The sequence below is a fragment of the Pempheris klunzingeri genome, chromosome 23 (genome assembly GCF_042242105.1).
Source record: "Pempheris klunzingeri isolate RE-2024b chromosome 23, fPemKlu1.hap1, whole genome shotgun sequence".
NCBI lineage: Eukaryota > Metazoa > Chordata > Actinopteri > Acropomatiformes > Pempheridae > Pempheris > Pempheris klunzingeri.
In genome coordinates this window covers 12,542,275-12,568,993 of record NC_092034.1, presented here as the reverse complement: position 1 = coordinate 12,568,993, position 26,719 = coordinate 12,542,275, and the positions used below count along the sequence as shown (strand labels likewise).

General features: G+C 40.8%; 1 protein-coding gene and 1 non-coding gene across 2 annotated transcripts in view; one reads left to right on the top strand and one right to left on the bottom strand.

Annotated features, from left to right (window-relative positions):
• The window catches only part of sema4f (sema domain, immunoglobulin domain (Ig), transmembrane domain (TM) and short cytoplasmic domain, (semaphorin) 4F), a 48,843-nt gene extending 47,681 nt beyond the window's left edge, over positions 1-1,162 (bottom strand). Inside the window, exon 1 of the mRNA XM_070854956.1 lies at positions 382-1,162. Within this exon, the coding sequence (XP_070711057.1) occupies positions 382-457 (76 nt within the window). The 5' untranslated portion in view covers positions 458-1,162. The remainder of the gene's footprint in view (positions 1-381) is intronic.
• A 4,369-nt stretch (positions 1,163-5,531) lies between these two features.
• On the top strand, positions 5,532-5,603 carry trnaa-cgc (transfer RNA alanine (anticodon CGC)). Its single transcript has one exon. It is a non-coding gene; the product is annotated as a tRNA-Ala (tRNA).
• The last annotated feature ends 21,116 nt before the right edge of the window (positions 5,604-26,719 follow it).

Below are 26,719 nucleotides of genomic sequence, written 5' to 3'. Positions count from 1 at the left end.
AAAACGGCGCAGCAGAGCAGAGGTTGACGGCGCGGCCACAAATACAGGTTTAACTTTGAATTAAATGCCAAAGCGTGACACACATCATTCTGGGCACACTCTTTCTGCTGCGCATATGGTCAAATGATATGAGACAACATTACAAAGTATGATGAAGTTGCTCGTCCAGCCTGATGCGTGTTATTGTTTTGGTTGCTGTCATCATCAGCAAGGATGCTGTGGATGATGAGGTCACCTAAAACCACCTTTTTATTTGTGAATAAGCATTTAACTGTCTATAATACAGACTGTTGGAGTGAAGAAAGCCCCCCTTAAAAATAATATCGCTTCAGCTTTGACCATCACCAATACTGCCCTCGTGATTTTTTGTTTTGCACTCACCACTCAGCCCGGCCAGGGTCGCTGCCCAGGAGGCTCCGGAGAGCAGGATTAACACCACTACAACAGGACTCATCATGATTCGGCTCCTGTCCTGGCCCAGGAGGGAGGCGGAGGTCCGTCCGATCTGATTTCAACACCAAAGTCCCGGACTCGTGGTTTCAGCTGAGATGCATCCTGATCCTGATCCGGGCTTCACCGCTTTCTCTAGAGTTCAAAACGGCGCAACGCTCTGTCCAAGACAACGATTAACAAGTTGGGGGCTATTTCTAAATTAAATAAATGCTCGATAAAATATTTGACTCCGTTATTCTGCTACAGGTTTCTGCTTTTCCCTCAGCAGTTACCTGCACAACGCGCACAGAAGAAGTGCATCCGCTCAGCGCAATTGTGAGGGTTTGTATTATCCACTAAAGGAGAGCGGCATGCTGAGAAACACCAGATACATTAACGTAGTGGTATTTGTGCTGTATCCCAGTCACAAAGTGAGTGTCAAAGTAATCCAAAGTACCGTCCTCCGGTGCAGGAATAACGTCCAGCGTCCTGGGTCACACCAGGCTGAATGCTCGCTCCTATCCGCGCTCTGTGCCCCGGTGTCGCCGAGCCCGTCCCGCCGCCGCTAAAACCCTCCGCTCGTCTTCACTTTGAAACGATCTGAGGAAAATTAAAGCAGGAAAAAAGAAATCACGTTTAGACCCGAGAAGAAGAAATACATTCGCGGTGGCGCGCTGTGCGGCCGGGGCTCCAGCGCTGGCACGGGTGCACACGGTGATGTGGAGGCTGCTGGTGACCGGCTCCAGGATGTGCTGCCGGAGAGCTCGAGCGCTGACTGAGTGGAAGGCAGCCGCCTCGCGCCCCGCCCTCCGGAAAAGGCAGCGCGAGGGCGCACAACAGGTACGAAGATGACGTCACGGCCGACAGGTGCAGACGACTCATTCAAATCAAACTTCTCAGTAAAGTCAAGCTGAGTTCCTTCATCATTATGGATTCATTTCGGCGGTGGGGTCAGGGAGTAATTATAGTTTTCACCGTGAGAATATTATCCAGTTGTGGAGCTGCCCCCCCCCCCTACAAGGAGATAAAAGCCTGTAATGGTTAAAGTAAAGCCCGTCATCGGATTAGTTCTGAAACTTTAAGGATGTATGCAACATTTTCTGCTGTGCTCAAATTCAAAGATCCGCCTGGTTAGTGTGATTTATTGAGTAGGATTAGTGGATGTATTACTGTTAATATTCAGTGCAATATGTAATAGAGCTAGGAAGATTTATCACACAGGCCAATATCAATGCCAATATTAGCCTTTTGCAGATAGACTGTACCTGTTTATTACCCATAGAGTGTCCTAGTCAGTGTTATTGGTCACAGTTCTTTAAAAGAAAAAAACATTTTAGAAATCCTATTTACAAATGGCATCGACCTGACAAATCTATTATCAGTCACGCTGTAATATTAATTTATATAATAGTCTGATATCCATTCAAAGTAAGTACATTTTACCAGAAGTGTGCTCCTGCATGTGGTCTGGTTTCCTTAATCCACCTGCCAGTCATCTGACGTCACAGGGAGGGGGCGGAGCGTCTGAAGTAAAGATGATTAAACAGTAGATGTGAGGTCAACGGTCGGTCTGCAGGCCTGCACCACACTAATAATCCACACAGAGGATGTTCTCTGCCATGTGCTCTTAATTTGTCTTGACATTTCACTTCTTCAGAGCTTCGTTCACATAAATCAGTGTGATCTATGGTGCTGATGATACATAGTTATTTGAAAAATATTCAACTGCAGCCTCTTTGGTTCAGAAATTGCTCAAGCCTGTGTTGTCATTCTAATGTTAATTGTGCGAAAGCCATAACTGCAGTGCTGAAAATATTCTCCTTCCCGCTCCCTCTGTCTTTCTGCAAAGAGGAGAGCATGATAGCTGGCACTGGCAGTGCTGAGCGGCCAATTTCACGGGGCGGGGGTGCAGACATGTACCCCGACTCCTGGACAAAAGGGAGGGGTCACAGAGGAGCTGGATTAAAGGATTTGGTAGACGAAGAGGGGGAAGGAGGAGGAGGACAGGGGTCAGAGGTGAGGGAGGGCTGATAAAGAAAGGCCAAATGGAGCAAAGATGTGAGCGGCGCCGTCTCTAATCGAGCCTGCTGCGTGTGTCTCATCTTTAGGCAGCCAATGACTTTTAAACGAATAAACATCACTCAGAATCACAATGAATGTCTTTATCAATGGCAGTTGGAGATGAGTGCTCTTTTGAAAACCGCCCCGTTGCCTTCACCCATGACTTTTGGGTGGCGGGTAAATTTATCAATGTCAGTGTGGAGGTCCAGATCCTCTTCTGGGTCACTTAGACTGCAGTGCATCTGGGATAAAGCAAGTAAGCATTCAGAAAGCATGACTGCCTTTGGTAGAAATCTATCAAACCTCTAAGAGCTGAACCCAACTGCCACCCCCCTCTGGACAGGTGAAGCAAGTGCTAAAAAAGATACACCATTAAATGAAGGCGATATGATGAATGGGCACAAAGACGAGGCGAGATGCACAGACACAGCCAGATTGACTGAAGCCTTCAAACTACCACTCAGCACACACTGGTTCAAATTGAAACACAATATTTGCATAAATTGGGCACACAGATCAGAATAAATTAGCAAGGAGCACCAACCAGGGAGGAGTACGGACTTAAAGGGATTGCCACGGCTGCTTATCTGTCCCCACACATTAATATTCAGACCCTGATGTAAGGAAGCTGCAATCTGTGACCCTGCACTCCTTCGGTTAATTTGTGTGTGTGTCAGAGTGCATGCCTGTCTGTGCATCGTCATAAGCCCGTAAATGTGTCGTTTTATTTTACAGTATGTGTGTTCATGCTTGCACACGTGCATGCACATATTTTTGCATGTGTGTCAGCCAAGCCCAGACACTGGGTTAAGCCACCACTGGGTTATATGTGTGCATTTGTGTTGTATGTATCTGCATGAGTGTGTGACTAATGGTTGGGGACCACTGGTTGAGCTTCAGGGATTATTATTGTTGAAGAGGACGACAGAAAAAGAAATCAGACAGGGGAAAGAGATGGAGAGAGACAGACGAGCCACCACCTCCAGCAAATGTAATTATATGGCTCAGAATCAGTGATCAGCTTTAGGCCAGGCAAACACACACACACACATGCATGTGGCATTGACCTTGTCCTTGGACATCAGGACAGACAGAGAAGCAGTGACTTTGCTCATAAAGATGAAAATATTGTTTGCTGGGAAGTCCCTCTTGGCATTAAATTAAGCCAAAGTGTGACTGATCTATGTGCTGGTTGAGTAACGCATGCAGGTTTTTAATTCTGTTCTCCCACTTAATCAGTAACAGCCTGTGTGTGTATGGGTGGAGGGGGAGAGGGGGGTCACAAAAGGCGGGGGACTTCTGCCCCAAGGAGCAAGGGGCCACATGCACTCACAGAAGCACATTTCATTAACAGCTTTCATTTCCCTAATTAAATCCTAGATCTAGTGTCCCCTGATTTTCTGTCTCCCCGCCTCTCTCTCCCTGCACCCTCTAACCACTCTCGCCCCCATGTCCCTGTTGCCCATCACACTTTCCACCTCTTGTGCTGCATCTGCCCACACTCTCCCCTCCCTCCCTCTGTCTGAATGCATCGATGCACCTCTAAATATAAGGTACTAGGTAAAATCATGAAGCAGAAATGAGCACATTTCACTCAGAATGTCTGACTGAAACATATTTCAGAGCGAGCATGGGGTCAATACCCACCCTCTGTGATATTCACTACCTGGTGTTTGTGTCGCAGCTGGCTGGTTGCCAACTGATTTACCCCCCATCCCTCACCTCTGCTGAGGAGGAAATGGAACAAACCACCCAAAAACCTTTTCCTCTAATCCCCCAACAATGGATTCTGCTGTTTTATTGAGGGTCTAAGCTATTGTAGTGAGCTCAAGTAAGCCTGGAGATTTGGATCAACGCTCAATTTAAAGCATTTGATTACTTTCATTCCACCCAAATGATCCATAAGTGTTTGGATTTTTTTGTCCAGAATAGTCACGATACACAGAAATATTAACCTGCCCTCGAACGTCAATAATGTGAATGATACATAAGATTTCAGAAAGTGGATGATAAGCATATAAATCACTGAATCCATCATTTTATACTGTAAAAAAAAAGAAATGGATTCAACTATCCCTGCACAGAAAGGCGAAGATGTCGCTGCTTCACCTCCTCTGAATAGGACTCAATCATAATACATACCTGGGTTCAATCCCCAGCATCTCTATTCCTTGCCTTCAGAGGATCTCTCATCTTCCCAGGGTTGATTCTCCTTTGGTCACTATACACAATATTCAAGGCTTTCAATAAAAAATTAAGATGCATCTTCACTCTACAAGGTGAATGAATAAGAAAGGAGCTTCTGTTGCAAAGAATACAACATTGAATCCATGCTGTGTTTTGGTTCCTCAGCTAAGCCTGCTGAAGGCTCCAACTGATGTTTTCATTTATCACATACACAGTGGTATTATGAATGTGTGCATAGTCATTTAAAGCACGACACAGCTAAGGTTTGGGATGCTTCGTTGTCATGGTTACAATAATAAACGTGTGGTGAAGGTCAGGTAGCCTCTATGGTCATGTTTTTTTTAAAAATAGCAATGAGGGAGCCCTGGAACCTCCCCTGGTAGAGTGCGTAATATTAATCAAAGCTCGTTTCTTACTCCAGTGAACACAGTTCAGGTCCAGCCTGGGCCCTTCACTGCATGTGCTCTCGTTCTACTGTCACTTTCAAATAGATCAGTGAACAGACAAAAATAAATCTTTACAACAACATTTGAAGATGAAAAGCTGCATCCCATATTCACGTCTGATGTTTTGTTGATCGATGCAGACTTCGTCACCCATCACAATGTTGGTCTCTTGGTCTGTGTTTCATAAACACTGAAATAACTCACTATGACTGGAAAGAATGCCTTTCGTCCAGACATTCACAGTCCTCAGACGATGAATCCTACTTGGTAATCCTCCGACTCATTATTCTAGCACCACCACAAGGTTGGAGAATGTGTGGCAATCTCACAGTAACGTTAGGATTAGGTTCACTAATCCTGCTCAGAAAGGTGATATATTGATACCACCTATTAAAGTAGAAAAGAGGGGATGTAGCTCAGTGGTAGAGCGCATGCTTCGCATGTATGAGGTCCTGGGTTCAATCCCCAGCATCTCCATTTGTTATCTATGGTAGAAGGACCAGACACATTCAATCTTCTGAATATTCAAACACCAAAGTGATGTCAGTGAATTCCTTTCAAAGGACCTAGAGAGTCAGTTTCACCTGCTCTTCCTGTCAGTTTGGATGCTAAGGCCTTCATCGGGTTAGCTGTCCACTGGTGGAATGTTCATCCTCTATTTATCTATATCAATCCATCAATATGAACTGTGTCTGCCTCCTTTAATTTCCCCCATGTTATTTGTCCCTGACGGTCCTTTCCTTAAGCCAACAGGCACACCAAGATGAAATGTTTCAATGGAAACAGAATTTTTCAAAGGAATCAGTTGCGCTGCATGCATTTTCTCCAACAGTAAGACATGTAAGAATATGCCACAAATTGCATTAATCTGTCAATCTGTTCTTTTGTCTGTCTTTTTCCAGCGTGACATAAACACAACATGACTGATGCTTCCAAGAAACATAGAATACATGTTGAGAGGCTTCTCCTGCTACAACTGCACCTGCTGAGGTGTTGCAACACAATGCTTGGCAGAGCAAACAAACTGCCTTGTATCATCAGACACAGTGTGTTGTGCATGTTTTCAGTGTGTCTCAAGCAGTCAAACATTAGCATGTGTTTGCAGGTACTTCTTGCATGCAGTGATGGGAGAGAACTGTGTGCTCTACCAATCCCTGTCGTGTGGATTAAAAATGTTCAAACAATGCTAACCAATTAGTTATTAACATGTCATAGACACGTACACAAGCACAATCCAGTCAGCAAACACATACACAAATGCACACACGCTCACACATGGACACACTATATCCTATTAAAAAGCCCTGTCTAATTAAAGGGATAATTTCAGCTATAATTAGCCTGTACATCTGTGGTGTAGTCATTCTTTAGTGTGAGCTGAAATATAATCATTAGCTTAATCCCTCAAAGAACCAAGAGGTTCTTCGTAAGACACGCATGCTGCTGTCCAATAATGGTTGGTCACTTAAATTGAATAGCACTAAATCTAATCATCTAATGCACTGATTCCAAACCAGGGGTCATTTTAACAGCTAAAATTAATGCCAAACTGAAAAACTAAAGTACATGTCAAATAAATCATTTTTCCCAAAGATGGTTTCTGCAATTTTAGGTAGTTCTTCTCAAGCTAATGTTCAAGTGTTTGTTTTTCTGATCAGTTTGGTTTTAATCAGTTATTTAATGCTATAAAAAAAAGGGGGTGTGATGTCATGATTGACAGACCCTAATCAGCGATTGAGTCAGACGGGTATCTGGGCAGCACCTTGATACCACAGCTCCACTCCCTAATCACTACTGCTCAGACTCTGGCTCCAAATGACATCACCAGCAAAATATGGCAATGCCCGTGTTTGGGATATGCTGGATTTATTTTTGTGCAGTCAGAAGAAGTGATGACGTGACATCAATCATCGATCAGTGTTCGGTCTGTGGTTGAGTTAGCATGGTTAAATCAATGAATAGGTTAAATAGATCGCTAAAAGTAAGGCATTCATGGTTTAAAAAGTTAGCTAATGGACAAATGGTTGAAACCTTCACCTTCTCCCACTACTAGTGCTAATTTTAGCAGATATATCCATGATGCATCCATGTCTATATCATGTCTAATACGAATATTTAAATAATATCCTGTTGAGATTGAAAACAGTTCAAATGAGGTGGTGCTTTAGCTCATATGACTGGGGGCACGTTTTACAAACATAATGGCTGACAACCAATAATCTAATGTATCCTGATGTGCTGAGGTCATTCACATGTCACACTTTCATATGTATGTGCGCACACTACATTTGATTGGTTATATTACTTGCAGATGAATCATTATTTTTCTGGCATGCAGACTAACAGCAGATATACCCACAAACTAAAAAAGGATCCATCTTGTTGTGACTACCATGAAAGAAAAGAGTTAAATATAATTATCCAGATTTAGTCTCCTCATGGCAAAGAAAGGTAAAAATGTAATTACCCAGTGTTGCGCTAAACCTAATTCCTTATGTGTGACATTCTGGTAGATTGAATCCACAGCAGATGGTGCTATCAATTATTGAGCCTGTGAAGACGACGTTGCCCTCAATCAGATTAAGTAGATTATGCCAACATCAACTCCCTTATGATCCAGACTTAGACCATCATACAACATCAAGATGCACACCCCCAGCACCACATCCTTAGGCCTCTTTTAAACATATTCTCTCTTGTGACCAGACTCTCTCTCAATCTATCTATCTATCTATGCTCTTGTTGGTCTTGAGTCGTTTACATCCTCTGGGTGTATTTGTGTCTGTTAATGTATGCAATTTTTAAATCTGACCTAAATACGCTACACGTTGAGCTCTCTGAACGTCTACATACCATGATGGAGTCACTGCCAGCACACTCTGTACTCCACCTAACCCAATGCAAATGTCCCCTTAATCCTGTTAACCCGCTCTAACTGTGTGGAGAAGCAGAGAGACTAGGAGAGAACCCGGGGCAAGTACGACATTGTACCCCTCCATCCCGCTGAGATCTAATTGAAGAAGCAAGTGCTCTGTACAAAGTGAAGCTCCTCAGCTCACTGTGACATTAATACATGACTACCGTAAAAAAAAAAAAACCTTCTGTGATCCGTGGCGTATAAATCTGAAAAACAGGATTGTGAATGTGGGGGTAAAGAGGAAGAGGAAGCAAATTTAAACACCAGCTTACACTTTGTTTAAACTGAGGTTTACAGCTGCTTAAAGAGTGGATCATCTCAGCCACAGGTGCTTTACTTGAGTTCCATGAACCGGCATAATGGGTGTCTCAGGTTCATTTCAGTGTTTGTTTTATTGACTCCAGATAAATCAAAAAGATCTGGAACAAAAGAGTGGAAAGGTTTACGAGGAAATATTCTTGTCTTACAGTACAGGGGAGGCACATAGCCTGGTGAAGAGAGACTGTGCCAAACAGCAAAAACATGTTTACAGTAAAATGGTCTTTTGAATAGAGCCCATCACATTTGGTACAGATAGATAGAGATAGATTGGTATAGATAATCAAGGTTCCCAAGAATCCCCTGACCTTTCTTCTAGCACCACAATGAGGTTAACCCGCCCTCCTCTGGATTAACTGTAATGATTTGAAATCACCTCACTTTCCGTCACATCAATATTTCAAAGTGTCTAATTTGGTGAAATACCTACAAAGCAAAAGACATTCCCATCAGTCACAGCTGTACTGTGCTAATGAAGTTCCCAGGAAGTGTGCTGAGCTTTGAAGCTAATTTGACATAGTGGCCAAACCATTTAATTACAACAATGAAACCCGTAATGTGATGGTGTTGCACCCAAAAGACTTTTTTTTCATCCATTTAGTCTGATAACATTTAGAGAGTCGAGGAGAAATGCACAATGCACTTCATCTCCATCAAAGTTAGTGGAGGGCTAAAGAGTCAGCTAGAAGTTAGCTGACTCGGCTCACCCCATGTGGCCCATAGGGCGTGTGCAGTACATATTATCCAGGTAAATTCTTGTCAGCTGGAAGTGACTTTTTGGCTTCGGGTACCACTGAGCAACTTTCATAGGAATCCACATCTCATGCCAATTAGCTAATTTAAGCATTACCAACATAGTAAACATTCTACCTATTAATGCTGATATTCCTGCATATTCCTCTTTGTGTTTTCAATTAGGTTGTGCATACTCTATTCTTTGACAACAACTCACCTTGCAATCATTCACCCCCAGCTAATTTCACCCATAATCATAATATAGTGTGTGTGTGTTTATATTAGACTGGGTGAGTGGAGGGAAGTAGGTGACATGCTGTTTACTTATAGATTTGTAGCATGTGAGGGGGCCGCTGTTTGTTAATGATAAAATCTGACCTCTGAAAGGATAAGACAGGTCTGTTGTGCGCTAAGCTGTTCTTGACAACATGTTTTGACCCTCATCCAGCTGGAAAAAAAGGGTCTTAGTCATTGAAATGGGGTGAGGTGGGTGGATGCACCAGGCGACAATAGCAGATCATCTACATGGTTTACAGTAAGAAATTTCAGGGAGGAATGATATTGAAGTTATATCACTATGGTAGATTTCACGACAGAGCTCTTTTTGTATTGCAGAAACATGCTTGTTGCACAGTTCCCAGTGCTGAGAGATAAACTGCTGTGGGTGGCTGATAGCAAAGAGATTTAAACCCTTTAGAGCACACACCACCACAGCTTTTGACTCTGGCTGGTTTTGCCTCTGTTTGCTTTATCACTGTTCTGCAATGTGGGCCTGAGCAGATGTGGCATATTCCCATTTGAGAAGCAAGAGTTGCTGCTGCTGAAAATGTTCAAGGTCTTTCAGTGTGAAAGCATTTATTGTTTGAAGGAGAAGAAAGCTTTGGCTGTACTGGAGTCAGAGCTGGAAAACTGTCCAGCTTCAGCATGAGTCTGATACCAAGGCTAATTTTCTCAATATAGCAACTTAAATTGAGCTTCACTTTAAGTGTTTTTGGATCTGACTTCTTTGTATTAAATGCATCTGCTTAAAAGGAAAAAAAAGTCAATAGGCTCAAACTTTTCCATTCAAATACGCTGTCAGTTTTAACTTAGAGGTATAGTGAGAGGAAAGACAGTCGCGTTTTAAGCATTGCACATGCAGAAAAAAAAAATCACATCGCAGTCAGACTGTGTAAGATCGCATTGGAGTAATTACACAGCAGCCAGTGTTGAAAGGATAACAGATTATGATTATATGGAAGGAACTGATTATTTCATTCAGCTGATTCAGTGGTTGATTACACAGATTATGCAGCACTATAGATCACTGATTAAATGATTCACTGTGCATATGTGGGGCTGTCTGCAGTTATAATAATCCTCAGTCTGACATGTTGAGGGCTCTATGTTAGAATGGTGTCCACGGTCGTTTTGTGGGAAAAAATGAATGAAGTGGTTGCCTTGTTTAACATAAACATGAGTATCATTAAGTGTCTAACACAGGACATAAGTGCACTAGAGACATGCAGAGTAAGTATGCTCTTTAATGCTGTTTGAGTAAGTTTGTTTCTTGTCCTATTTACTGTAACATACAAGCTCATTAAAATGTATTCGCTCTTTTTAATGTGGCGACCCAACTTACGCAAATTAAATATTTAAGAATAAACACGATTTCATCGTAAAATAATTATGTTTAGCACATGCTTTCTTACTAATTAAGATATAAAAATACTGATTTGTAGAAACACAAACCCAACACATGCACTCAACAAATTTGTTAGATCTCAAGGGTAGATACAAGCATTTTGGTAAGAAACACTGAATGTAAACACAATTTTTGTCTATTCACAAGAAAGCTCCAGTAGCTGCAGTAATCTATAAATGTAGAAAAGTTGACAACGTTGCTGCCACCCCTCCTGTTTTACCAAAAAAGGGCAGCATAATTTAAAACATTAAGGTGATGTAGCTCAGTGGAGGAGAGCATGCTTCATGTGTGTCTGTGAGCTCGTGGTTTCAATCCCCAGCATCTCCACTTCACATCTACCTTGGTCTGCTGCAAAGAACTTATCCTTCCAAATAGTTGTGGTCAAGAAGGAGACATTATTCAATGTCTTTCTCCAAATAAACCTTGCAACACACATTAAATGAATCTGAAGGAAGCAAAGAATCGATTTCAGATGCACACAGCCTTAACTGTGATATCTCCTCCCTGTCTTATTTGAAAAAGGTTAATTACAAAACAACAGTGTTTGATCTTGGGGATGGAGCTCAGTGTTAGAATGTGTGCTTTGCATGTATGAGGTCCAGGGTTCAATCTCCACCATCATTGCCTCTTATTTGCAATGGAGTAAAACACTATCCCTGTGCCCAGTTTATTCATGCTCTCCTTTGGGTCACACACCAAAGGCTTTTCACTCTCTGCTAAGGGGATGAATGTTCAGCTGCTTTTGCAAAGAAAATATTAATATAAGTTGTTGGCTGCAATAGCCTTGATCAGAGTCAGTTGACCACAGCTGTGCTCCAACTTTCATTTCTCATTCACTAGATACACTGTGGAGTCATGACTGTGTGTACATCATCATCGTTTCATTGTGCTCTTTATATCATCTGTCTGTAGCTCTGTTGTTCCCCTTTTTCTCCTTTGTCCTCGTGGGCCCTTTCCTTAAGCAGATGGAAAACAGAGGGGTCATGATGAAATGAAGGAGGTAGAGAGAAGGGGGTTGAGACTGAAGAAAGAGGTAGAAGGAGAGCGCAAGCAGTGGGGGTGGAATAGGGAGCAGAAAATCAGAGTGGGGAGTAAATTGGTCCTTGTGTGGTTGTCAGGCCCATGGAAAGGGAAAATGCTTGGATGGATGGAAAATGCAATGTTAGACTGAGAACACACTAACCTCACATGTATTAATAAAAGATATGGTTCAATAATCTGCACATGAATATGGATTAATAATTTCATCAGGAGGGAGAGCAGGTTTGTGGAGGGGAAAAGGGGAGGGTCGAATCCAGCTGGGTGTCTGCTAACATGACAACAGCTCCTTCATTTTAAGCTTTTGCAACCGGGGATAGATAGTAGAAATTCAGAGGTAATTAAAAAAGGAGAGAAGGAGTGACAGGAGGACAGGAGGGAGGAGGAAGAGAGTGGCGTTTGTGCCTCCCCAACATCTGCTGGATTAGCAGGAGAGGAGAGGACCTAAAGTTTGCCAGAGAGCCAAAAATAGACTTGGCACAGTGGTAGAGAAAATAAATTCTATGTTCTCTAAATACTGTACGAGATCGAAGGGTAGGTCTATATTATTGAACTGTAAGTACCTTTTAAGAAAAAAGGGTTCAATCCTCATGAGGAGAGGGACTTAGAGCCCAGGTCTCACTCTGGCTAACATCTCTCATCCATGCATAGTCATGGGTGTATATAAATTACATTACACATACCAGACGAAATCCATAAAACCAAGATATAATCTGCAGATTATATGAAGGGTTTTGGATTACACTTTTATCCATGCCAACGACACAACTCTAGGGATGGCAATGCTGGTCTGTCAGTATGTCCATGACTTTGGTCCAAACTGTTATATCACAGCAACTGTTGGCTGTATTGCTGTGTTATATTGTGCTGACATTCATGGTCCACAGAGGATGAATTCTACTGACTTTGGGACTTTTCCCATATTGCCTACCATGTGATGGCTTTCAGTGAAATATCTGTTAATTACCATGAAATTTGGTGCATACATTCATGCCCTCCTCAGGATGATTTATAATAACTTTGCTGATCCCTTAATTCCCAAAATGTAAGTTTGTTCAGTACTTTAGTTTATGACCAAATATCTGCAAAATGGGATTCCCATTCTCTAATTAGCAAATGTCAGCATATTACTATGCTAAACTATATTGGCTTGCACATAGTAGATATCTTACTTACTAAACATGTTAGTATTCAGACATTATCATTCAGCTCAGTGCTCTGCTGTGCCCAAGCACGGCCTTACAGAACAACTCGCATGGCTGTAGATTTTTAGTCTTACTGATTTTGGGGGACACTTTGGTTGAGAAGTCAGTTTGTGTTAATCTTTGCATGTACAATACACACATACACTGCAAGCGACAATAGCAAAATATACAGTATTTGCTCATGCTGTATATGTCTGTCCTTGGCCACCTGCCCAGAAGCTTTGAGTGCATTGAATTGACTGGATTTTGATTTTTAATCACATCAAACAAAAGGCATTTTGACCCAAATCTAGTGGCACAGAAAGCTGGTTATGATATATGGGATTGCCTTTAACATCAACTACCAGCCAAAATAAATTGTACATTATCAACATCTGCCCCCAGTTAGTGCTCTTAAATAACTCCATCCACATCTCTTTATCCTCTGTGTCTCACAGTGATCCCAGAAACAGTTCATTCTCCTGCTTTTAATTCTGTTTGCACTTTATTGAGAAGCTTCAGATGCTATCAGCTCTGTAAAGTGCAGCCGTGTGTATGATGTTGTCACTATATTGTGGAAACGCACAGAGATAAAAGCTTGACAGCAACTTCCAATAGCCACTGATGTTTGTGATACAAACGCCTCGACTGCATTGTGATGACAGTTTATCTCCCATGAGAACAGGACAGAGGAAATTTTTTAGACAATGTCAGACAAAATTCAATTTTTTTTTCTCTGAGCGTTCGAACAGGTAGTTTCTCAGGGGAAAATTCAACTTGACAGACACGGCGGCTGGTGTTACCCCTTGGGCAAAAACTAGTGAAGACCGATCTGTTCTGAAGAAAATGGGGGGAAATGTCAAGAAGTGTTACATCAGTTTAGCCAGTCATTCACTCCCTCGGAGGTCTCCATCACATAGACAGCATGTTCTGAACTTTTCTAAAGGCAAAGATTTATAAGAAGACATTCAGGAATAGAGTCATACTGCATATGATAAGTGCATGTGATACTGTGATACTGTGTGTGCTCAGATCATGCATTAGACATACTGACACACAGAGAGCCATGGCAGTAAAATGAGACCCTATCTGACCTGATAAGACAGACTTGGGCTCACTCTCTCAGTGTCTCTTACATCTATACGCCCTCCTGTATTCCACCTCCCATTCTTCTCCGTGTCCTCATCGCTCCCTCCATTCCTCCTCCAAACATGGAGTCTCTCCCAAGCTTCTCCTTTGAGCTCCTTCAGCTCCCTGAAGACAGACAGACAGGGAAGCTGGCTTTGGAGGATGTGGGGGATGGTGGTGCTGATGGGGGATGGAGGAGAGGGTGCGAAGAACAGTGTTCTCAGAATGTCAACACCCACACATGTGCACAGCGACACATATGAACACACACGCACGCACACACACACACACACACACACACACACACCAGAGAGCCAGCTCTATAGCCACCTTACCCATTGGCACACACACACGACACTCGCATGCAACTGCTGCCAGTCTTTCCACCCGAAACCCCCTCTGAGGCCCCTCTGTGGTTTAATTGGTGTAATTATATTTGCATAAGGCTGTCCTGCTTCAGTTAGCATACATACACACACACACACACACACACACTCCTGACAAGTTTTAATAGGCAGGATAATTGAATATGGTTCTCCCACTAGTGCCCTGAAGGGTGTATCTGTATACTCTGCAGAGGATCAGCACTCCATAGATTTACTTAGACAAATAGGAGTGTATTTGCCACTAGCCTAACTGTTAATTATAGACTGAAAGGTTAATAGACTTGATGGAACGTTTAAGGTCATCATTTTATAGATGATTAAGTGAGGTAACATCCTGTGTCCAAAAAACTAAACCCTGAAAAACCTGCTTGCCTTGTTGCCGTACCGTTTTCATGTAAGAATCTAATTTCAAGAATCCTGATAATTAAATAGAGCAAAAATAATGAGGAATGCTTGAGGTGCAAATCAACTTGACATTATCCCAAGTGTAATTTCTTTCTCCAATTATTACTGGGTTACAGCTTAATATGGGGAACTGGATGAAAGCTTGTTCAGAATGAGCAACATAATTACCAGCTAAGCAACGCAGCTGAAAATGCTGATCAAAGCAGTTACACGAGACATTTAGTTGTTTTCTTTACAGCTGCAGTAATTGGAGGAAGCCTTAAGGTGGTCCATTAAAGGAAGGATTTATTCTATAGATAATTATAAATCATATCATAGAGTATATTTACATTTTAGAATAAAGCCTGTGCCCTTGTGTTACTTACATTATCACATCAAGCCTCTATCACATCTTGCATTCCTATTATGTTCACTGTGTTGATTTTTAAAGGCTTTGTGCTAAACTCAGTGTAAAGTAATGTAACAGATGTAAGCATACAGTGTAGCTAAAGGGCTCTCACCTCAGTGGCAACAGGAGAAGCTCATAGATGGTTCTTAAAAAAACAGTGTCATTTGGTTTGGAAAAGGTTTCACATGACTGAAAGTTCATTCCTTCAATAAACTTAATTTTATTCATTTACTGAGGGAATGAAGTTGCCACCCTACTGAATGTTTTCGTACTATCACTAAATGACTGAGCACTCCTACACTAGTCTGGTGAAGGGAGCTGTTTAATGTTAGGGGATTTTTGTAAAGCACAGAAGTGACCACCACTGTTCACCACTGTCATCTGTCTAAGGGGCTTTCATTGGTGTTGGAAAGACATGATAAAATGTCACAGCTCTTAAAATTCCCTGCTATGACTTTTGTGACACGCACTTTGAGAGCAGTGACGAGCTGCTCTGATCGGCACTTCAACCAAACAGAGATGGTTTCTTCTATCATTGTCTCATTTTCACAGTTTTTTTTAAATTATAACTCATTTGCCTAAATGTCTGAAAAAAAGCCGTAGAAGGGTCTCTGCCGCAGTGCATTCACTTTTTCAGCTTTTTGAAAACATCCAGAGCCACTGAAAATGAAATCTCTGTGAATGAACATTTAATATAAGTGCTTGAGTGAAAGGTTATGAGAAGGACTGACGGATGTTGAAAGATTCTGTTCAAAGTTTGAGCACTTTATCAAACATATTGTTTTATTATAATAATCTTTAGAGGCCTAAAGAGATCAAACTCTTCAAAATCATGACTGAAAAAGGACTTTATGGTTTTCTTGCTCTTTCCTTAGTCACAACCCATCTTATTTATCTTACAACACCTTTGAGGGGTCCAAGCCCGCAGGTTGAATACCACTGCACTAGGAAGCTCTCCCTGTGTTAAACAAGCTCATGGCTCAAAGGCAACACTGCGGTTCAACTCTCACAGACTCCTGTCAGTATTATTCCCTCTCTCACACACATCACTGCTGGCCTACATTACACACTGTACACACTGCTGACGTACTACTTGCTTTACAGATGAGTAAGATGGAGCCAGTGACTGTCAGTTACATGCAGTGAAATACCTTTAAGACATTCTTTAAAATCAGGTTTTTTTCACCCAAACTGCACTCAGAATTGCCTCCAATTCTTCCTAACACACTGGAATACCTTTGAAACGGTCTTACAATAATAAAATGACATCCAGTCCTCTGTTGAAATGATCCCTAAATGTGAGACAGCTGCAGTTTTACATAATTCACTCGTGCATTTTTTTAGGCTTTTACTTTTTATTCACAGAAACCTTTTCCTTTTAAGCTTTGTTAACCATATCTCCCTTCCCCCTCCCCTCTCTCTCTCTCCTCTCTCTCTCTCTCTTTCATTTATGAACTCACCTCACCTACGCTATCCATTCCCTCCCCCCTCTCCTCCTCTCCCTCCCCCTCCACCTCCTCATTTTCCACATACACCAAACCCCTCACCTAAAAATGAAATCTGATTTTCCTTCTCTCTCCCTCTCTCTCTCTCGCTCTCTCTGTGGATAAGGGTCTCTGGGTCTTTTGTTCATCCACCCGCTGATGTGGCCTCCTCCGGTTGCCGTGGCAACGGGGTGTATACATACTGTTGCTCCAGGGGAGGAACAGAGATAGAAAAGAGAATGGGATGCGGAGAGATGAGGGAGCGAAAGAGAGAGGTTGAGAGGGATGAGAGGGAGGCAGAATCAGGGACGAGAAAGAGAGAGAAAGCAAAATGGACAAAAAGATACAAAAAGATGAACAAATATGAAGTGACTTGGGAAAAGAGAGGAGGAATGGCAGGAAAAAGGAAAGAGAGAACAAAAGAATACAGAAACAAATGAATGTAGAAATAGAGAAAGATATGGATATCATTTCTTTACTGCTGCATGAGCAGTAATTTTACCAGCTCAGACTATTTTCCTCTGAATGAAAGGACTCTCAACCAAAACAAATTTATACATGTGATTCTTATTTCAGTGCTCAGCATTTCTTCATTCATTTGTTTGCCAGTGGATAATTGAATTTTTTTCACAGATCCGCAGCAAAGTTTTCATCTAATCTTCTGTCCTGGAACTCATCTTGCATGCTTCATATCTACGACTGATTGTAATAGAAGAATTTAAAGCTTACTGTGCTGCAGCAGCACACATTGCAAAATGCTCAGGATCAGAGCGTCAGCAAAATAGCTCAAATGGAAAATGTACTGCAACAAGAAAATGTAGAGAGAAACAAGCCAGTGACATGTTCTTTCTTTCTCATCTTGCATATTCATCAAATGATACTTTAATGTCACTTAATGACATCATAACCACATAATCAATTATTACCAATTATTTACCAAAATATGAGAATTAAATTCCTGTATTATTCTGTCTTATTGTGATATGGTCTGTTTGTGCTAGAGCATCTTTTTCATATTAACAGTTGGAAATGAAAACACAAAAAGAGGACAATATAGAATGGGTGGGTAACACTAAAAATGACGTTGAATCAGGGAGGAGAGAATCAAAGGTGAGAAAAAAGAGAAAGAGAGAGAGAGAAAGAGAGACAATAAAATATCAGCATCCTCATCCGCGCAGCTTCTTCCTCCACCCGGTTGTCTGTGTTTGCTGTATTAGAGGCCCTGTAGGAAGCCAAACCCTGCAGACAAGCAGCCATCTGCCATCTTGGCTCCAGTCCAACGCTGTTCTGTGGAGCCAAGATGGCGCCCAGTCACACATATTCAAAAGCATTACATCCAAAAGTCGCAGTCAAATAAGACATGTTTTAAAACATATTAAGACATGCAGACTGACATGAATGATTCGCTAAACCAGCTTATGTAGTGAGGAAACTAAACAACTGTATTTCATGACAAGCATGTTAAAAGTTAGTTTATTTTCACTTCAAATATACATAACCACACCAGATAAATAGCCCAAATTGTGTACTTGCATCACATATGCATTTCATATTTGTAGCCGTTCATTCACTGAAATAATGTATGCAAATACATAGTGCCCAACTCCTTTTGAATTAGCAGAATCATCATCCGAATCATAATTGGATTGTATTTAACTATAACTGTCAGTGATGCAGAATCTTTTGCCACCAATTTGTTGACATTTCTGTAGTACTTTTCACCAAGTAGCTGCAAGAAATTCCCCATTTGTTCTGCTTGAATTACAGCTTAAAGGCGAACAAATCATGAGGTTTTTCCCCACTGAAATGCAACTAAACACAGTCTGAAAGATATGAAACGCCCGCTGTCAATGTATCAAGAAACAGAAAATTGATCTTAGCTAACAGGAAGCCTCAACAAATAGAAATTACTGGTAAACTTGGTGCAATAAGACGTCCAAACAATGAAATGTGAAATTGGTAGCAGTCTGAATGCATGGCTGATGAGCTGCTTACTGTATGTGAAGATGGATAAAGAAGAAGCACGAATGAGAGAGACAGAGGAGATATCATTATCATGGTGATTTACCATGCCAAATGCACATACATGCACACACACAAATAGCTGCAGAGGGATCAAAACACGACACCCTGATCAGGCTAATGCTGAACCATCCAGATCTTCATTGGCATCGATCCATCTCTCTCTCACACACAGACACACACACACACACACACATAGACTCTCCACTGGCAGTTCTCCATTATAATATTCGCTACTCCCTCTCATGCATATACATACCCACATGCTAAGAGGCAAACAAAGTATAGCATCCCTCAAAATGAAACTGTATAAAGGTTCATCCTGTTATCCTAAAATGTCTGTATTTTTCATACTTCATTTAATATTTAACTTTTCTGTTAGTGAAAGCATTTGTGGAAGCAGCTGAATATGTATGAAAGGTAGGAACAGCGGGAGTGCTGCAAGTACCTTGAGGTATAGGATGGGAGAGAACTGTCAGCTAAAGCCTGAACAGAGTTGACAGCAAGCAGCGGAAATGTTTTGATAAGCAGGTGCTCGAATGTTAGGAGTGGTTGCCATGTGGTTGCTATGGTGTTACTGGTGGTTGGAAGGTTGCTTCCCAGTTGTTGCTATCTTCATTCAATTATTAATTTGTGTGTTACAGTCAATATCATTTATAATGAATAGAGGCTTGTTTCTCTCTGTCAGTGTACTCATCAGTGTGCTCATATGTACTGAGCAACATTTGTCATGCTTCTATATTTTGTTCTGTACAAATGGAGACTATATAGCGCATTTATTAGTGGATTCACAGTGCTGATATTTGAGTGGGCGGAGAGCCAAACAGTCCAAAATGGAGGAAACTATCATCATTTATTGGCTGGGTTGCACCATTCTCTTTTATTTAACCTCTCCCGAGTAGAGAGTGGAGGGAAAATACAACAACTGGCCAGCCTGGCTAATGACTTAGTGATAAGTCCATCAGCTACGGCAGTCCAACAATTGGCCTTGCAAGTAGTCACTGCCTCACCAAACTTCTGCAACCAAATATTTCACAAAGAAACTTTCTGTTGTATTGCAGTGAAAATAGAGAGTAACACTTTGAGACAGAAAATGGGAACCATCCATCCCTGTTATTTGTGTGTTTTTATTCCACTTCTATTTGTTTAGCTGTCTGTTAAGCATATTGGACTTTTGTTCAACAACTAAGGGGTTATAATGTAAAGGTGGTGGAGCCATGCCCTGATAGAAAATTCAGTAGCCCAGTTTGCAAATATATGTGAAGAATGCAGATCACCCAAGTTCAAAAAAGTAACTAGAGGAAATCCTTTACAGCAGAACATAGAGACCCAAATTTGTCAAAAACCTTTATAGCTACATTATGTACATTTCATCATAATAAGATGTTATTAATCCTTCTCGTTTGAGTCTGGAGTTCTCACTGATAATAGTCTACATCTATCTTTAAGCCTATCTCTTTCTTTACCAGGTCACAGGGATTATATGTGTCCCATGTCCAATGTCTATATAATTACAGATTACATGTGATTACACAATATACACACACATACACACGCACATGTGTATCTGTTTAATCCTGACATCATTCTTCTGACATGTGGTGAAAGTCAGCATATTTCAATTGTTTGTCTTATGATGACACTGAGACAGATTAACTCTGAGTGCTTAATCACCTTAATAATTTGTGCATTTGTGCATGAGTGTGTGTGCAGTTAGCACTAATGCCTCAACCCATACAAAATCAACAATATGTTAAGCAAGTTCACCTTTGGGTCAAATTCTGCATATGAATGGTACATCTGTGTGCAGACATGCATGCATTGGCGTAAGTATAGATAGATTATGCAAGGAAACACGTTATTGCATAGTAAGAGAATTCGTCTGCATGTGTGTGTTGGTATATGTCCATGTATCAGATGGTGTCATATGGGCAAACGCTGAGGGAGCAGTATGTCGCTCAGAGGGGATTGTCACATATCATAAAGATGCTGTTAATAGTTCAACGTGTGTCTGTGTGTATGTGTGTGTGTGTGTGTGTTGGATTGAGGGGTCTGTAATCTCAAGGATTAGTGCCTGTGGATTGAGACTGAGATTAAATTCAACACCAAGCGGGGGCTCCTCCTGCAGAAAGACAGATTAACGTGTGTGTGTGTGTGTGTGTGTGTGTGTGTGGTCCTGTGCTTTTATTAATGTCATGGTTCAAGTCCAATCCAGGGCAGAGACAACATGAGAAACATTTAGTTTGCCCTCGGTCAGGAAAAGTAAGAGAATGAGGGTTGGACCCTCATGAAGGCATCCAGTGATCACAGTTAAGTGACAGCGAGCAGCAGTTTTCTGTAAAAATACATATTTGATAGCCTGAACACTGCAGCAGAGGACATTGTCCCAGAGACTAAGTAGATTCACCTTCACTGTCTGAACTGATACTGACTAAAAGCAGAAAAACATGAATTGCCTGCAACCAAACACAGCTTATAGCATCATCAATAAATTGACCCTCAGCCAATACAAAGAAGACATTATTTCATTCATGTGGTGAATGACCTTACAGGCTTTTCGACATGGCTCCAACTGCAGGCTGAAGTCTCAAAGAAACTCCGACTCAAAGAAATACCCATGAGCAACATCATTCAAAAGCACATCCCTTGTGTCTTCTGCAAGAGAGAGAGAGAAAGCCTCTCCTTTCTTTCCTTTTATATTATATTTCCTAACTCTAATACACTGTTGCCCATAAAGTTGGAATAATTGTTCAATACCCCCAATTTTGTTAAAGCCTGAATACCCAGTTTGCAAAGGTTCATTGTGGTCTAAGTTTCACTGTGATATGTTTGGAAGAGTTTGATCAATAAAGTTGAGAAGATATACACTTTATTTATCAAGAATAAATCACATTGTCACAATCATTTCATGAGAAGAGGTAAAAAACATTTTATTCCAACTTTATGGTCAACAGTGTATTTCCTAAGAAAGTCCCAACACACATACGCACACACACACACAATAATACTTTAATCAAATGCCATGTAATCAAAAAGCTGAATTTCTTTTTAAATCTAACAAGTTCAATTTCATCCAAAACTTTCCTTTTTATACATTTAAACAAAGTAATTCTACCTTACTTTCTCTTACTTTCCAAATTTCTCCATACTCTGCCACACACACACACACACACACGCAGAGCCCCTCTATTCTTCAGTGTTGACCTTTAAATACACTGTCAGGGTTTTTTTTTTTTAATCTTTGGTGAGACACAAACTAAACCTGAAAGTGCCTGTGGGCTCCTGTTCACAATCTCACAGTCAATGCTTTCTGACATTTAGAAGAGGTGGGGGGTGGAGGGGTGGGGGTACAACAACTGTGTGCATGGATGTGTGCGTGCATGCATTTTATTGTGTGTACAAACCACCTACCAGTAGGCAGACAGGTGAACTCCTTTGCTAAACTCTTGTTCTAAGCAGCACCTGTTTACATTTATTAAAGTGCACATTTCAAAGCAGCCTGCATGGTGAGCCTGTAAATGACTGTAAGCAGCCTTGTTGTCACTTTCATATTCTGCACCACCGGTCGGCTTGAAAACTGCAATTTCTGGAACGCCAAGAATCATTTCAAGTCTAATTTCAACAAAAACAAGGTGGTGAAATTGGCTATTAAGAAGGTAGCCTCCATTTAGAGTGTCCTACATTTTATTTTCTAACCTTTAATAAAATGCATTGTTGAGCTACCTGTGGTGACAGTAAATCTAGTATAATGTATGTGAATTATATAAGTATCAGTAGACTTTAAGACCATAATTACGAAGCTGAAAAGCCATCTGATTACACACATTACAAGCACTGTCCATACACTGTTAAGATCAATACACATCTGATGTAGCTATCCCAGCTAATGGAGGCCAAAATAGCTGAAAGTATTGACAGCATGTGTACAGTCGCATTGAATCAATATCAGCCACTGAAACCACAGAAATACTTCAAAATGGAGACAATTAAACACAAAAACAGAATAAAGCAATGGCTGCTGAAACTGTGCTGTTAAACTGATACAAATGAGGACACAGAAATGTTTTAGCACACATGACCTATTGGAAAATTGAATAGTCCTCCTAAATATAGTCAAATTGACTAAACAAAGTCAATATGGTGAAAAGCACTGCAGAGGCAACATTGTCAATATCAACAGTGGTCTGCTCTGCACTCACACACTCACTCATGGGGGCAATTGACACACGCAAACACACACTTTTCATCTGTTTTCTTTCTGTCTCCTAATCTGTGTGCACACCAACAGCCTGTTGCCTCATTTCCTTGTGCGCCTTGAACCAAAAACACTTGTGACTAATTACACACCAGCATGATTGAATATCTGTCCAACTGCGGCACTCTGAATGCCACTTCAGTCAGCAATCAACAAGCTCATCGTCCCTGTCATGTTGGGTTCAGGACAGCGGCTTGTCAGCACTGCCTGTGATGGCCGCCCAACTGTCAGACCAATGAAGGAGATGGCGAGGATGAAGGCACCCTCCAGATGTGACTATTTGTATCTTGTGCGTCTGCTGATTTTGACACAAATATACAAGTATAAAGAAGGTGCAGTCTGGGTAATAAGTTGCATGAGTTCTCTGTGCTTAAGAGAAGGTGATGATAAAATAATGTGTCTATATAAGGGTTATTCCAAGGCAGGGAAGTTAAGGGATGTTCCAAGACAGTCTAGAAAGAGGGCCACCGTCCAGAAAATGACATGTTTTATTGGTTTTACTGCACAAAGCAGTCTGCTCTTTGTCTGTACTTGCCTCAGGCTGTCCTGAGGCAGCCTTTGTAGGTTGGCCATTTAAAGGTTAGGATTTGCTCTGGGGATACATTTGCTGATTTGAAGGAGGTCAAACTACAAAGTCCATCTGAGTCTGTTTATGTTGTGTTTTTATCTCCTCAGTCACATTGCATGTCTTGGGCCTTTTAGCCATGAGGGAGTCATATTTTCCTTTTTCTAATGATGATGTTAAAATGTTGATGTTTTGGGAACAACTGGGATTGTCAGTATTTTGACTATACTATATATATTTATATATATATATATATATATATATATATATATATATATATATATATATATATATATATATTTATATTATATATATATATATATATATATATATATATATATATATATATATATATATATATATATATATATATATATATATATATATATAGGATACTATATACTATATATATATTAAAGATGGTAATGTAAAGGTATTTTTGCTAATAATCAGTATATTAATTTAGTTTGCCATCATTTCATCATCACACTAAAAAGACTTACAGAAGCACAGAATAATTCTCTCGTGCAAAGCTACTCAACTGTAGTACAAACTCTGGATGAGATCAGTTCAATTAACTTTTAAATAGAATATGTACAAATATGAGGAAAATAAAGTTCGGCACAAACTTTGTTATCATATGACTTCATTTTGCTATGATAGCAATAATGCATCTCACAAGCTTAGCTTGTGCTCAGAGATTTGAAGAAAAACTACACTTATTAAAACTTTGGTTTTATTGTTTTAACACTGATAAGATTGATCAGCTACATTGCTAAAATTAGGCCTAAAGAGGCAAACAGACAATCATATTGGTTGAAAAGAAATCCCAGGTTAGTCTGATCTATTACAACTGATTACAGATCTATCTCTGTATGGGTCCTATCTGTAATGTTGTCTGGACCTACCAGTCATTTTGAACCCAAAATGTAAAAAATAAAATAAAATAAAAATAAACCCAGGTTTGAAAATACTAGTTATCCATTTCCTGATGTGACAGATGGTTTGTTACATAAAACCGTCTGAATCTTCAGGTCAGATGTCACTGATGCTTTAGCAGCATCTGCGCTAAACTCTTTAGGAGCCGCCGTTGTTGTTTTTTAGAGGAACATCGCCACACCTGAACCCTGCCCGTTGCTGACACGCTGACAGGTCTGAACAACTGAGGTTCAGCGACAGGCACATAACTTGGAGGCTGGAAAAATTGAGTCATCAAGCGTGATAGTAATCTTGTGAATCCAGCTGCTGCGTAAAGTAAGGACAGCTGCCCTTCACCTAAAAAATAGACAAGATAACTATAAACGACAGCCGTTGGTCTCATTATTCCAAGATGTAGTCTGTTTAAAATATGAAACACCAACTAATACTGTTAAGACTGCACAACGCTTTGTAATGACTCAAACTATATCCAAACACACAACAATTGGCTTTAAGGTATTAATGTAGTTGACACAAACAAGCATATTGCATCAAATGTCATCTGTCTAGGCGGAAGCAAAATCAACAAAACACAGAGACACCCTAAAACCAGCCAAGGGAGAGACACTGACGCCTTAAAGCCACAATGTCTCATAACAATAGGATTAAAACAGCATTAATTCCCATGTTGAAAAACAACTCTCAGACCCTTCTATCCCTTTCTGAAATCCTCTTCCTCGATTCACCCCAAAAACACTTCTCAAATAATCAGCTTAACAGATAAGACTGGAGGCTTTTTATTTAAGTTCACTATTAAAGACTGCAGTGATTCATGTTCCTTTCAAGAAAATGACAACAGTAATTATTACAGTGAGTTAGAAGAGTTAGAAATTAAATGTAGATGTCAGTTTTTAATGTCAACACCATATCCCACCGTTCAGCCTTTCAGACTTAACTTGATCTTCCGAAAGAAAACTTTCATTGCTTTCGCATGGCTCAGCCAGAACTTAGACATACTGACAATAGTCTCCATGTTTCATCTATTCAAACACTGGCGCTGTAATCCATCTGAGCCTATTACCTTTTGTTTGGACCTTGTATAGTATCACATTAATCCATCTCACGGCCCCAATTGTATCTGTCGTTGACTCAGATTGGATCAATGGGGTTGATTTAATTCACAGTCAGGGCAGTCAATACCTGTAACTAATGCTAATTTAGATGTAAATGATACCGTCCAGCTAAACTATGCACAGTCAAGGTCATGTGAGGATAAGGGGCTGTGGATAAGGAAGTACGACAGAGGGGGAGCAGCAGCAACATTTTCTGACCTTATCATCATGCCAGCGTCACTAAGGACACATTGTAAAATATTGTGATCCCTGTCTTCTTTGAGGAGGAAAAATAAGATTCTTCTGGTTAATGGTGAGAAAAAAAAATCACTTTCAGCCAATGTGCTCCTTTAAAAAAAAACCGAAGTATTGTTTTTTCTGTAAAAATCAAACAAATCAATGGCAAAGCTAAGAGTCTACAGCCGGCAGCTTCTGTCTCATATTGGTTCCCAAGTAGGCCATTCTCATATAAAAGTCAAATTTCACTCTGAGCTGATTAAAAATGAAGACCAAGTACAGGCAGGTCCTCTCGCAGAAAAAACTCCACTTAGATCCACTTAAAAAGACAACGGCGTCTCACAGGAGGTGGCTGTAATTATTACTGAGTTTTGGGTGAAACATTATCTACATATGTGCTCCGGACCGGATTAAAAATCACTGACCTGCACAGTCACCCCACTTCCCCAAGGAACATAAATACAGTCAGAGTGGAGCTTTAGAGGAGCTCTGGTGCATGATAAGCAGCTAGTTTGCTCTTTCTCACTAGTTTTCTCCTCACTTACTATTGCCAGAATCCCTCTCTGAGCTCAGAATTGCATGCATGATGCACGAGAACTTCATTTAGATGGCAGTGATCAGTATCTTCTTGCAGCAGGCAATATACATGAACTTTTATCCTGGAGAATGACTTAAATATCAGGCCTTAAATCATTGGTCCCGTAGGATTTGGCTCTCTGTTATAATTCCCTTTGTCCTCTAGACATCTCACTGGCCACTAAGTAATTAGTATACTAACTCACTCTCACAGTCACAGTCACCAACCACCTACTCACCC